The 14,837-nt window shown below is 41.2% G+C and overlaps 1 protein-coding gene across 3 annotated transcripts in view; it reads left to right on the forward strand.

Moving 5' to 3' along the window:
- The window catches only part of LOC139062617 (E3 SUMO-protein ligase ZBED1-like), a 199,003-nt gene that overhangs the window by 124,182 nt on the left and 59,984 nt on the right, over window positions 1–14,837 (forward strand). For 2 of the 3 annotated variants that reach the window (XR_011516176.1, XR_011516177.1), the window contains exons 2-3: window positions 13,711–13,870; window positions 13,983–14,022. Coding sequence is in view for 1 of the 3 variants with exons in the window: in XM_070543947.1 (XP_070400048.1) it covers window positions 13,711–13,758 (48 nt within the window). In the remaining 2 variants the exon portion in view is untranslated. Of the gene's footprint in view, window positions 1–13,710; window positions 13,954–13,982; window positions 14,023–14,837 lie in introns of those variants that run through there. The other variant, XM_070543947.1, reaches the window with a different exon arrangement.

Genomic DNA, 14,837 nt, shown 5'->3' on the forward strand with positions numbered 1-14,837 from the left:
TGGGTCTCTAGCCATACTTACCATCATACAGACTTTAAAATAAGTCTGTTGACCTTTGAAAAGGCAGCTTTACCCATCATGCTGCCATTCTGATGGAGGAAGGAGAGATGTGTGATGGATCTAACAGCAGTAGGTCTGAATTACCCCTGCTTCTTTTGTTGTCTTCTCCGTTCACAGGAAGGTTACTTGAAATGCATGACTGGAGTCTGACAGCTGTCTGCTCTCTGGCACCTTTCACCATGTTCTCCCTGAGGTCCCCACTGATGCAAATGATGCACAATGCACATCTGTCGATCACAGAGAACATGTTCATCAACAGATGGAGCATAGATGCTACATCTACAACACAATGATAAAGGGATAGACAGCATCTCACTGTCTGCAATGTTTAGTAATTTTTCAGAGTGAGTTTCATATTATCCGCTGCTCCAGTTTAACTCAGTGTATTGAACAATTTTTTCATGTGCTGCAACATTTTTGTCTCCTGTAAAGGGCAAGAGCTAAGGTGTCAAATGAAGTAAAACAATACATGAAATTTGAAGGTACTATCTCTGGGGTATCTGCTGAATATGATCCGAGATTTCAAATTCTTCAGGTGAAATGCAGCCTACAGCTTTAACAAGACCTCGTGCTTGCTTGTTCAGTTGCAGGGATGCTGTGTTCAGAAAGGAAGGTTCTGTTGGATGTACCTTTAGATCATTTATATGCTGCTGGTTGCTCCGCTGTTCTCCGCACAACATGGGAAGAACAAGCTGGTATGGGAAACCTTTGGCTCTTTTTCCATTAGCAGTCTGGGCCGTATTTCAATTCAAGCAACAGTCCTCATTCTCCATCAAGGCTTACGAGAATGCATTGCTGCTGAAGTTAATATTATTGGTGATGTCATTATTAAATTTAGGCCTGTAGAGACATTATAAATGGATTACCTGCCGTTGCATGTTTTGTTGGCTACATAACTCATTTGGGGAGGGAGGGAGGGTCAAGATGGTCTAATAAGATGGAAGAGATGGAGTGGTTCAAAGAAAGGAAGAGAGGGGTGGAGCATTACTGGTAAAAGCATCAAAATGACCAAAAAGAACAAGTTCAAGAACTAACTCATTTACTCTACTCGTTTACATCTCTTTGTGCACCCCCCCCCCTATGATTACACAGTTCACATACGCCGTCACCAGAGGCGCACACAGGTATTAAAAGCACTAAAAGCAAGGAAAAAACAAACAAGGTGGAACCACTTGGCATCAGTCCACGGATTAACACTCGTATGTGCAACAATGATAAAAAATGGAACAACTGCAGTTGGGTTTCTTCTGAATATTCTTCACTTATTCAACCTTTTACATTTTATTCTGGAAAATAAGCTCATGAAGACTTAACATTATTTTGTTACATTTACCTAAAGATAAACCAAAGGGTTGCATCTTACGTAACTTTGATACCACACAAACTCAGGTCTGTGTTTTGAAAACTTATCTATGTTTTTTTTGAGAAGCTGCAGTAACAATAAAAACTCTGAGCAAGAGAGTAGATAAACCTTCCTGCAGTTAAATGGTGGCCATTATTATTCTGTGAGGAGGTCACTGGGATTTCATTTCATCAATTTACATCAGAGGTTTAACATGACGTTCGTTCAATTGGACAGCTGATGAATCTCTTGCCACCACATTTATCTCTTGCATTTATCCAAAAGTAAACTTTCATTTATCTGAAAGTAGACTTTGTCCCAGTGAGGTCTAGACTGCATTCGTCCTTTTTTATTAGACCCTGTGAAACTCTGGCGCTGCTTCAAGAGATCACCATGGCTTCCAGCAACTCATCATCATGAGACGCTCGATAATTGACATTATTTATCCAAAGAATGCTTTTTGCACAGCGTTCTAAAGTTGGTGCAGGAGGTGAAGCATTATTCTGCAGGCTGATATGTTTAGTGTGTTTTTCCCCCTAGTTGTGTAAATTACCCAATTATGCTAATTGATGCACATTTGGATGCCAAGACTGAGTTCAACAGGAGAGGAGAAGACAGCATGGTTTTATTTGTGACCTCCATCCATATTTGCAATATTTGTTTATTGAAATTGTTCAGAAATGCTCCAACAAACATCATATATAAAGATTTCTTGAGCGTTTTGGGATTTTTTTTTTGACGCATTTGTTGCTTTTGCTGCAAGGTTTATGGGAGTATTTCCAGTTCATATTAACCAGAGAGTATTAAACCTATCGGTTTATACTGCTGGATTGTCTAGTAAAATTAGACAGCCAGGTGAAAACTGTGAAGTTTCTGGTAAAAATCTAGCTAAGCCAAAGAGATGATCATCCATGCATTCATTACATCTCAAGGATTTTTTTGGTCACTACCCAAAGCTCGTGACCATATGTGAGGGTTGGAACGTAGATCGACCGATGGATTGAGAGCTTTGCCTTCCGACTCAGTTCTCTCTTCACCACGACAGATTGGTACAACTACTGCATCACTGCAGGTGCAGCATCAATCCGCCTATCGACCTCACGCTCCATCTTCCCCTCACTCGTGAACAAGACTCCGAGATACTTAAACTCCTCCACTTGTTAAAGGACCTAATCCCTGACATGGAGAAGGCCCTTTATTGACCCTTTTACACATTTTGTGTGTTTTAAATAATTGTTAACATAATCTGCCTCTTATGATCTACTTTTCACGCACAGCACTTTGGACAAACCTGCTGTTGTATTTTTACAAGTGCTGGGGTATGATACACTGAGTCAAATGCAATGTGCATATTTTATTTAATCTATAATGTTACAACCCAGGTGTCTAGGGGGCCTGGGGTGACATGGAGGATGCGTGACACAAAGAAAAATTAACAAAGGTTTTATTTTATTTTCTCTTTTTTTTGTTGTCTTACTCTAGAAAAAAAATCCACCATGGAAAAAAAAAACATTTACCCAAAACAGGCTCAAACGCTAAAATGTAACATAAGGACCTACTCTAAAGAGAGCACAAAATCTCAAACACTAAAAGGTAACAAGTTACCCTTAAAGCTTATTTCTTCTCACTAGTCAATATCAAAGCCCTAAGTGGGAGACAACAGTAGCCTAGTGAACTAGACCAAATTCTTGCTTTGCAAAGAATGGTCTAGGCATGCTCCATTGGAACCTCTGTAGCTCCTACCAGGACTCTGGCTAGCCAATCACAGCTCTCTAGAGGGGTTTCAAACACACAAAGAGCTGTGATTGGTCCATAATGGTGGGCCAATCATAGTGCTCTGCTTAGTGAACAAATCACAGAGCTTTATCCGCTTTGTGGGCCAATCAGGGCACTCTATATGCCTGGTGGGTGGGACGATGCAACAGAGTGAAACAAGAGTATGTCACATTCTGTAACAACCAGGGATGGAGGACCCGTGAAAGCACCAGACACAGTAAGACACTTTAAAGTTTTTATTTGAGAACACACAGGGGAGTGTTGACAGTCTGTAGGAAGGGCAGAAGCAGAAGGCTTGGTCAGGAGGGGAAATCCAGAGGCAGAGTCCATGTAACAGATCCAAGGTCAGGAGTCCAGAAGATCAGAAACTATGAGATAATCCAGTCAGGGAGCAGGCAGGTGGCAAGGTCGAGGTTCAGAAGCAAGGTCAGGAACTTGAGGTTTAGGCAGGGTTTTAGAATGCTGGAGAATCTACTACCAAAATGCTTTCAAAAATCTGGCACTGGCTTGGTGTTTTTCCTGATGTTATATAGAGGTGGTTGCAGGTGGAGCTGATGAGTTAATGTGAGACAGGTGGTTTGAATCAGGTAGATGATGAGCTGGTTGTGGTTGCTGGGGAAACCGGGCCTGGCTGGAGTGGTGGCATGACACATTCATTGTCCAGTGGAATGCGGAGATCGTTTGAAAGACAATGGTAAAACCCGCCCCACAACCGAGAGCCGTCAATGGAGCGTTGTCAGACTAAATAATACATTTATTTAGTCTGGCTTGCCAGGCTAAGACAACAGACCAGAGGAAAGGCAGCTCTGCACTATTGTCCCCATCGGTGAGGAGGTCCAGCAGGTCCTTTAAGCAATCAGCGGCTGACGAAAACCCGGCTCAGCTGGTGCAGGGAGGAGCAAGGGTGAGCAAACAGGCCATGGTCTGCAGGCTCCTCAGGTGCAGCATAAACGAGAACACAAAAATGCACAGAAAAATGAAAACACAACAAGGCTCCAGCCGTAACAATAATCTTTTGCAATAATCAAATAAAAATAGAAGTAATGGCACTCTGAATGTACAGGTCAAAGCTAATTGAATCTTCATTAGCTTGTTTTTGTCTGGGATTTCTGTCAGTGATTGCTCAGAGCCACTCAGTGGACCCGACTTTGAGGCACAATCACTGCAATATTTAGAGGTTTGTTGAGTCTCTGGAGAGCTTGTGTTCTTCCATGAAAATAAGCTGAGGGACACAGTAGCATTATACGTACGAAGGTCAGCTTGTTAACCAAAGTAATTGGATTTTCCATCCCTCTTTGGGTGATGAGAGCCTTTAGCCTGCATTTGTTGCTCAATCCTCCCCTGACTGCAATTTTGGAAGTGATTTGTCTTTTTTTGTTGGATTCGGAGTGGAAACAATAGCAAACATCGTTCAGCCTGTGCTATGAAGCACTCTGGCATTGAAGAAGAAGAAGAAGAAGAAGAAGAAGAAGAAGAAGAAGAAGAAGAAAATTGCATTTCTATAGCGCCTCTCAAGATAAAAATCACGAGGCGCTTCACAAAAACAAAAACAAAAAATAAAAAAATTGTAAAAATACAAAAAAGCATTTAGAAAATGTTTAAAAAGATATTTAAAATGAGCAAAAATAAGCAATTGCAATTTCAAAGAAAAAATGTTAAGAAAGAGAGAGAGTGAATAGGAAAAAGGGAAATCAGTGGATCCTGAGGAAGGTGGAATAGGTGGGGAGAGCAGAATAAAGAGTGAGTGGTGAAGGTCATACAAAAGCCAGCTTGAACAAGTGAGTCTTCAGCTGCTTTTTGAAGGAGACCACTGAGTCCACTGATCTCAGGCTCAGGGGGAGAGAGTTCCAGAGTCTGGGGGCCACAGCAGCAAATGATCTGTCACCTTTGGTCTTTAGCTTGGTGCGCTGCATTGTGACTATTCACCACCTTTCACAGATTTATGTGAAGGCCCCATCACCATCACCCATATGCCTGAAGAGAAAGCTCCTTTAAAACCACAGCCTCATATTGATATTTCATGTAAGCTCAAATGTGGCTTCACATGAAATATAACGCATAAAAATTGTCAAAATTATTCATCGTAACAGCTGTCCCATCTGTGAGGATAAGATGCTGAGTTAAATTGGAAAGCTGCCCAATTTTACTTTGCTGGATTTTTAAAATTAGCTAAAATATAGGTTCAGTCTGTTTCAAGCTCAAGAGCAAGTGATGGGATGGCTGGAAATAAAATATGAATAATTAAAAAAAGTAAAACCGAGTTAAGCCAGAGTCTTGTCCTGAACCAAAGACATTCAAAAGAAGTTAGTTTGTCTTTTCTTTTTGAGCTTTTACAGAGTGAATTAAATATTTATCTTTTTTTCATATTTTAAATGGTTCATCTTTTTGGTAAAATAGCAAATTTAGTCTTCTAAAATATTACCTTTATTCTGTCATTATCCAATTTTTCCATAGTTAGGTTCATTTAAAGGTAAAATTTAGTCATATTTTCAATACGTTTGCTGTGGTCTCTATTAGGAATGAATTCCTTGTGAGTTGTTCTCTGGGTAAAAAAAAAAAACCCTCCAGTGTGCCTGTTTTAAGACACATAAGTTGGCTGGAGGACAAAGTAGCTACAGAAGACAGGATTTGTAGTCGTATTTCCTGAGATTTGAATATCTCACCTCTGATTGGCAAGTGGCAACACGACTCTACCAACGACTGCTTTGCAATGTTGATGTCTGCATGAAAAACTCAGAGTGACTGATTATAATCAGAAATGATCATTAAAGATGAGGATTATTTGTTTAGTCAATACATTTGCAGTTGTCTCTAGAAGCTGGGGTGATGGTGGCACAGGAGTTAAGTGCTCGCCCCTGTAATCGGAAGGTTGCAGGTTCAAGCCCCACTCAGTTTGTCACTGTCGTTGTGTCATTGGGCACTGAACACTTAGCCCCCCTTGCCTGCTGGTGATGGTCGGAGGGGCCGGTGGCGCCAGTGCTGGGCAGCCACCGGCACCTTGGGGGGGGGGGGGGGGGGGACTCCATGGCTGCAGATGGCGTTATATCAGATACAGGCCAGTTACTATTTAGTAGGAATGAATGCCTTGCATGCAGTAGTCAGGGCACCAAAAAAACCCACAAACCCCTGGCTCAGCACACCAAATCTGCTACATCACAGGAAAGCTTAACACTGAAGGATTTGGAGTCTTATATTTGGACATCTCGCCCTGGATTTGATAACAGCAACGTGACTCTATCGACATGGATGCTTCATCTCGACAAATGCCACAAACCTAGATTAGCTTCTACCATGACGTGAAGTTGCTAATGCTAATGGTTAGCTTCACAGCCGAGACGTTCGCTGATTCCCGGACGATAAAACACCCTCCCCTGTCACAAGTCAAGATCAATGAGTCCGTGAATGCTAATTCACAGTGTATCGTAGATCTGTGAGGATTTTCAAATCCTATATTTTTATCATCTATTTTCTATCAAAAGCTAATGCTGGAGATCGGTGTAGGAGACTATTTTTATGTTCAGCCTGCATGAAAAACTGATTATAATCGGTGGAGTTGACTTTTATATCTGTAGAAGAAAACACATTCAGTTGCAGTTAGTCTCAAAAATATTGTTCCGTTTCCAACTCAATATGACGGGAAAGATGTGGGAAAAGTGTTTGCTGAAAGGCCTGAAACCAACAGCTTTGAAGCAAGAGATCAATCAAATCAAAGAGAATCAGAAATTGCCGTTGTATTTTGCAGCACAACGCTAAGACTAATTACGTCTTACTTTTTACCTCAGCCAACTTATGAAAGTTGCAAAACGGGTTGCATCACTTTCTTTTGAGTGTCTGCGAGATTTTAATATTCACTAAACTCTTCCCGGCTGGAGGATTACCCGGCAGAGCTTACGTTCGCACTGCATTAAAATGAGACGCATTCACAAAATTCACATACTGTATTTAGTCTGATTTAGTATTATTCTGATCTGAATTTCCAATGCCCTCCACTGTATTAACACCATGTGCAACGTTGCTTAATTAGTGCCTGCTTCCCCATGGAGATCATCTTCTTTAAATGCACAGAAACGACATGCGCATCACACTAATGGTGGGTTTTATGAAAGCTGCAGGAGAGGAACAGTAACCTCTCTGACATTTCATTTGTCACACATCACTTCTACCACTCTTTCAAGAACTGATGCAGTAAATGAGGTGAAAACCAGGAAAATCTCTCCATAGATGAATTGGTGAATTTCCTACTCTTTTCTAATAATCACTCTCTTCACGTAGGCTGGAAGCAGATGCTCTGAGTAGCTCCTTCATCATTTGTCTGGAAGATGTGACAAGCATGTCTGAGCTTTAGACTATTAAACAGCCATTGTTTTTGATAGGTAGTGTGTTGGGTGAGTCGTCCTGGATGTGTTGCATTTTCTCAGGGCAAAGCTATCATTACTTGTGCTATAATAATAAGGTGGGGGGTGGGGGGGTTATGGTACACTTTCTAGCTACTGGTTTATCAAACAATGAAACAAGTAGCTCTAGCTCTGCTAGTGATCAATTTGCTTGTCAATTTATGTTCCAACCCACATCTATTGCCATGTGCTTTGGGTAGAGTCTGAAAGAACAAGATTGCAGATACAAGCGTGACTGGGCTCTCCCTTAGAGATGGGGTAAGAAGCTTCGTCATCCAGGAGGTCAGAGTAGACCCGCTGCTCCTCCATATCGAGAGGAGCCAGTTGAGGCGGCTCAGGCATCTGGTTAGGAGGCCTCATGGACGCCTCCCTGGTGAGGGTTTCTAGGCTCATCCAACCAGGAGGATGAGAGGAGGAGAGGGGAACTAAAGGCAGATCCAGGACATCCTGAATGGATTATGTTTCTCTTCTGGCCATGGACCGCCTTGGGATTCTCCCAGAGGAGCTGGCCCAAGTGGCTGGGGAGAGGGAAGTCTGGGCCTCCCTGCTTAGGCAGCTGCACCTGTGATCCAACCCTGCATTAGCAAAGGAAAATGGATGGATGTATTTTTAATTTCCTACAAATAATCCCAGATACAGCAAGACTTGTGAGGGGAAGACTGAAGTTGGAGTAGAGCAGGAAGCAAAACCTAAAAGTCCAAGGATTCCTTGTAAACTGTAGTTATGTGTGGACCAACATCAGCACATTAGGTTTCATCCATGTCCAGAACCAGAAATGTCATCATAGAAATCAAATAAATAAATAAATAATATGAAATGTTGTAGGCCCTGGTCGGCTAATTATGAACTCACTTCCAAGTCAATTTGAAAGAAGGCTCTAAAGAAGATGTCATTGTTAAATAATTAGCAAATTATAAAATGGAACATTTGTAAAAGGTGAAATAAAATTATAATGTGAATGGATCTTTCCACTAGTTTTCGAAAAAAGAAGAATAAACTCTAAACCACAGGACAGAGACATAAAAAGTCAAAGACGTTTGATAAATGAAGGGTTAAATATAAAGACACGCTCTTAAATGAAGTTATTTTTCCTACATGAGAAACAAAGAATGTTAGTTGTCTCAACTCAGACGTAAAGTAGGACAGTCATTCATAAATAATGGAGTAAGCATATATGAACCTCATCCCAAATGTGATTTAAATGCTGCTTTACCATCTGAAGTATACCCTCTCTGAAAAACACTTTATATGCTATTTCCAATTCAATCTCTCCAAGTCCTCAGTCAGTTTACTGCTGGCGTATCAACAAACGCCTTAAGTCAACTACATCTGAAGCCGAGTGCCTCGGAAAAATGGTTGGAATGCGTTCATCTAACCATAAAGTAATTTATGCAAAAATCTTCCTAAGTTGTGACCGTGGGAGTTTATTTTTACACTGCAATAAAAGGGAAGGAATGGTGGATGAAAATGATGTTGCAGCCAACATCCCCCATTATTAACATAAAAAACAGAAAATGTGTGTTTTTGTTTTAACCAGGGAGAATATTTTTACTCTGCAGTTCACTGAACTTGCTTGATCTCCTTCTTGACACAGTCCTGCCTCACAAGCACAAACTGCTTCTCTCAGCCATCAGCTTATATCATCAGGTGAATACGTTCTTAATTATGTCTAATTAATTTGTATGGAGACAGAAGTGCACTGTAGTCAAGTCGTCCAAACACACTGAGATTCATCAAATGAAATGTGTTGTCCCAGAGCTCAGTGGTGTCAATCCAAGGATCTTGTATATATATATATATATATATATATATATATATATATATATATATATATATATATATATTGTAAATGGGCAAATCAAAATGTTGCTGAGGAGATAAAGAAAGTTTAAATTATAGACATCTCTTAGTTTATCAGGAATCTTAGAAAGCTTCCAATAAATTTATATTCATTTATTTATTTTTTATTCATTTTTCTATTTTTATATAGCACTCATCACAGACAGAAAATTACAAAGTGTTTCACATAGATCAAAACAAAACAAATAGTAATGTCATAAAATATAACAATAAAAACTAAGTCATAAAATTATAAAATACCATAAAACAAAGGGCTTGTCAGTATGACTTCCGTCAGTGTGCCCCAGGGCAGCTGCCGCAACATTGTAGCTCATCACCACCAGAGTTGTTGTGAAGCGTCTTGGGGGGGTTATAGAACCCCAAGAAGGCGCTATAAAAACACAGGCCATTTAAAATTTAATAAAAGCACAATAAGAAGAAACAGAAGTTTTCTTTCTCTGTCGGCATAATGGTGGAGCCTGGAAGTAAAAGTAAGAGTGATGTCTTCGGAGGCAAAGCAAAGAGCTAAAACCAGAGTGAACATCAGCATGGCCTACACTAGCTTGAGGGAGCTAAAATAATTACAGACTGATGGTGACCTGGCTTTGTTGCTACTGGACTTGTAAGTAATACGTTTTTTGTCCAACAGCGTATCTTTTTACTTGGTTTATTTTAGTTTTAGTTGGCTCATGTTAGTGTTAGCTTGTTGTTAATGCTAGCTACAGCAGGCTGCAGCAGGGTTGTTTATGACCAATTGGGCGGAGGAGCAGGAAACTGCTCAGTGTTATTTTAACATTAGATTTATTTCTCCCTGTAAGTTTGATTCTTTAAACCTTAAACATTCCCCTGACTAGAACCATCTGAATCGCAAACATGAGTAGCAACTGGCTCATACTTGCATCTCATTCAAACAAGAAACCGTTCATAGCATTATCGATTTTGTTGAATCATTTCCTTTTTCTCTAAAGGGCTCCATCTGTGCCTCTGAAAGGCCTCCAAATCTCCTCAATTGGGCCTGCTGTGTTCATGTTTCCTGGTCACATCTGCCAAGCAAGACTTGTCAGCTGCCACTCGGACTTGTCCAATTACTTTCCTATTTGTGGGCTCGTGCATAGAAGGAAGGAAGGAAACACAGATGGACTGACAGTTTGGATGGATCTAAAAATAAAACATGTAACAAGCATGATAGGGGAGTAAATCTGATCAGTGCTGCAGAGATGCAGTCATCTACTGAATATAAAGGGGTTCCACCTAAAGCAATGCACTCAAGCAAGTCAACAAACAGTCCACGAGAACTAAAAATAAAGTGCAATGTGTGTAAATGTTATTGATTTTGACTATAAATTGTGACAATGGATGGAAACGTGCACCAGTGTTGTCCTTGGATGCACGCTAGTCTTATCCCCAGATTTATGGTGGCCAATGCACTCAGCCTCAGAAAGACACATTTGCTCACATAGACTTTTTGTCATCAATCACAATATAGAACCAAGGACGTCCTGTTTTCTTTGACATCTGCTGTTTGACATACTCAGACAGATGTGGCAGAGCGGGTTCTATTCCATCCACTGCTTTTTTTATGGATTGCACACTGAGCTCATGGGATTCAGTCTTTCTTGTTGATCCTTGCGCTGCTATTCCTAAGATCCTTTCAAGGTTAGTGAGTCATTGTGAGTTCATTTGGTTCATCTTGAAATCCTGTATATTACTGATAATTTTCATCTTTTTTAAATTTTTTTTTTTGTTTTAATTTATTAACAGGATTGTTCATTTTTAAGCCAGCTTTAGGAATCTGAAATATCCAAATAAGATATAAAGGTTTAGGAAAGTAGGCTCAACATCAAACACTGTCACGTTGAGAACAGGAGGTTTGGACCCAAGATGCAGAATCCCCAGAACGACTCGAGGCAGGAGTGGTTAAAGAAAATAAATTCCATTATTTTAAGGAGGATGTGCCGAAATCCAAAGGCAAAAAATAAGATTAACTTTCAAAAACTCACTGAAAACTCAAAAACAAACAAAAGCTCACACATGAGCACAGACTCGGGAAACTCGAGGGGAACGAGCAACGCAGACACATTTGACAATGAACCAACAAACACAGAGTGACAAGACAGGGCTTAAATAGACTGGGAGGATGAGAGGGAGATGAATTGCAGGTGTGTGGGGAGAGGGACCAGGTGAACACAATTACAAGCTCAGGGAGGAGGAAGAAAACACTGGTGGGAAAAAACACACTAAACAATGAAAGGCTGTAACAAAGGAAAATGACCTAAGAGAAAAAACAAAGACCAGAAGGCATGAACATAACTAATATTCTAAAGGGAAGCTGACACTAAGGAAAACACTACAGAAGGAAACTACAGGGGCGTGGCTAAGAGGGAGGAAACCTAGAGGGCAAATGGGGAAACAGAACCAAAGGAGGACAGATAAACCTAAAACTACAAATCCAAACTAAAAGGCTGCGGGAAGGACTAACACACACACACACACACACACACACACACACACACACACACACACACACACACACACACACACACACACAGACATAAATAACTCAAACACACGTATACTGGGCTGGAGAACAAGAGGCTGGAGCTGCAACTGGAGGGACAGAGGATAACTAAATGAACACCGGACCTGAGGGAATGATAAAAAGGCCTACAAACAGAAGACACATAACAGAGATGCAGACAAAGGACACATGAGGGCGCTAAGAGAACACAAAAGGGAATCCAGAGAGGGATGGAGAAACATTAGGAGACACACGGGGAAAGACGCAGACAAAGGACACATGAGGGCGCCATGAAACACAAAAGGAGAACCTGGAGTAGGAAATGGAGGGGCTGGGGAACAAAGGGTCACAGAACATGACAAAGACGATGTTCACTCATTTTTTTCAACACGTTAGCAGTTGTCACTGGTATAAATTATTGCCTTGTGAGTCAATCTCGGTGATTTTTTTTTTTTTGCAAAATTGATGTTTTGTCTCCACAAATAACACAAGCCTGAAGGAGTTGAGCCTTGTTGTGGAGTTGCTAATGCTAACAGTTAGCTTCTACTGTTCATTAGTCTTGTATGTTTGTCTCCTTATTTTGTACAGTGTTTTATATTTTGCTGAACCTTAAGTAAACTACAGCACCTTTACATTTAGCAAGTTCATCCCGATACCTCCTGTGACATTTATATTTATATTATGTTTACTTTATATTTCAATTTGCAGTTTAGATGTCATATTACTATGTTTACATTTTACAGTTGTGCACCTTAAACTGGCTTGTGTGTGTGTGTGTGTGTGTGTGTGTGTGTGTGTGTGTGTGTGTGTGTGAGAGAGAAAGAGAGAGAGAGAGAGAGAGAGAGAGAGAGAGAGAGAGAGAGAGAGAGAGAGAGAGAGAGAGAGAGAGAGAGAGAGAGAGAGAGAGAGAGAGAGAGAGAGAGAGAGAGAGAGAGAGAGAGAGAGAGAGAGAGAGAGAGAGAGAGAGAGAGAGAGAGAGAGAGAGAGAGAGAGAGAGAGAGAGAGAGAGAGAGAGAGAGAGATCAATTTTAGCCTTATTATTTGACATTACTCATATTTTACTACATCTTATGTAAGCTGTCTTTAGTGAGTGTAAACTCAGTTTCATTACACGCCTGTGCAATGACAATAAAATTATCTTGAATCTTGAGTAGTTGGTTTAAAATCACTTTGTAAAGCCTGTGAATTTTTGTTTTACTATTCAAGATGGCTTTGCTGTCTCCTAGATGCTAAATCGACAACAGCCTTCTCCCTCTTTAGTACGCTCATTCCAAGCTTATCTTCGTTATCCATTTTGTCGTTCTTTTTTTAACACAGTTTAGTAAAAAATAGTCTTTTTTTACCTACATGTTTAAGCTAGTATCTCTAGCCATCATCAGAAATCGCTGGTGCTGGTGGCGTCAATTCTGTTTAGCTGCGGGCAGCACAGGACGGTGTCGCCCTCTACTGCCCGCGGTCTCCTTGCTGATGACACTGTCCTGTACATGATCGAGTGTGGTGATGGCTAGACATGTCAGGTAAAAAATATATTTTTTTTACTAAACTGTGTATAAAAAGAACAACAAAAAAAAGGATAACAGCCGACCGGAAGCACTTCCACTTCCGGTCGGCAACAAGACGGCGCCTGTGCTTGGCTTAGCCGCAGTCACCGGCCACTTTTTCAAACTTTTCTCTACTAACCTCCTCTTTTCCACCTTGCTCCTGTCTGTGATCCTCTTCAGTAGTGTCCCTGCTACCATCTCCTATGATCACCAGACTCTTTTGTCCTTCCGTTCGTTTAGGATCGCCCAAGACGCACAGCCGATGTACCATCCTGTTTGTTTAACTGAGTGGCACACCTGCCCGGAACCAATCGACAGTCCCGAGCTGCCCGCCTCTGGCTATGCTTGTCCAGTCCCGGGAAAACGTTGGAGGATAAGAAGTAAACGAGCAGGAATCCAGGTGAGAATAAGACTTCTCTTAAAGCATGGTTTATCTGGTAAACATCGGCACGTTCTTCTAGCTTCTTGTCCTTTGTTTGGTGACCTGAGCGCCACTTCCGCATTCCCGCCAGGTCGCGTTGGGACACAGTTCATCCATCCAAGTTTTTTAAGGTTGGTTTATCCTCATTCCTCAGTGGTTTCTCCTCCTGTTCCCTCCATAAGTGGTTTTTATAAACACCGTGGATCTAACCCTGCTAATTTACGTCCACTAACACCAGCTGTTTCTGTAGTTTCTGATTCCTCCACCTCACCCAGCATGGCTCTATTAAATACCCGCTCTGTTAACAATAAGACCTTCCTGCTCAATGATCTAATTCTCTGGTCTGATTGAACTCTGCCCGAGTGGTTATTCTTTTCTTAGCCAGCCCTGGGGTTCTGGTCGTGGTGGAGGCCTAGCTGTTGTTTTCAGAGACCATCTTCCATGTAGCTCTACAACCTCTGGTCACTTTGCTTCCTTTGAACTGCAGCTTAAAGTCGGGCGTAAGGACCCGTTCTACTGGGCTGTGGTCTATCGTCCACCTGGTCCAAACAGTTCTTTCCTTCAGGAGTTTAGTGACTTTCTATCCTCCACTGTGAAGCTGTCCTGACTGGTGATTGTTGGTGACTTTAACATCCACATTGATGATCCCTCTGATCACTTTGCCGTGAATTTCTCCAGACTTATGGACTCCTTCAGCATTACCCAGCATGTTTCTGGCCCCACACACACCAGGGGGCACACTCTAGACCTTGTTTTTACCCTGAGTCTAAATGCTGACATTGTTTGTCCTAAGGACGTTTATATTTCAGATCACCATTGCATTTTCTTTAAGTTGTCAGTTTCTGCGTTCCCACCTCCTGCTCGCCGTATGGTTAGTTCACGTTTTCTTAATGAGAGCACAGCTAGCAATTTTCTGCTGCTTTTGATCCACCCTGTTCTTCTGATA

Source organism: Nothobranchius furzeri, chromosome 14 (genome assembly GCF_043380555.1).
Source record: "Nothobranchius furzeri strain GRZ-AD chromosome 14, NfurGRZ-RIMD1, whole genome shotgun sequence".
Taxonomy (NCBI): Eukaryota; Metazoa; Chordata; class Actinopteri; order Cyprinodontiformes; family Nothobranchiidae; genus Nothobranchius; species Nothobranchius furzeri.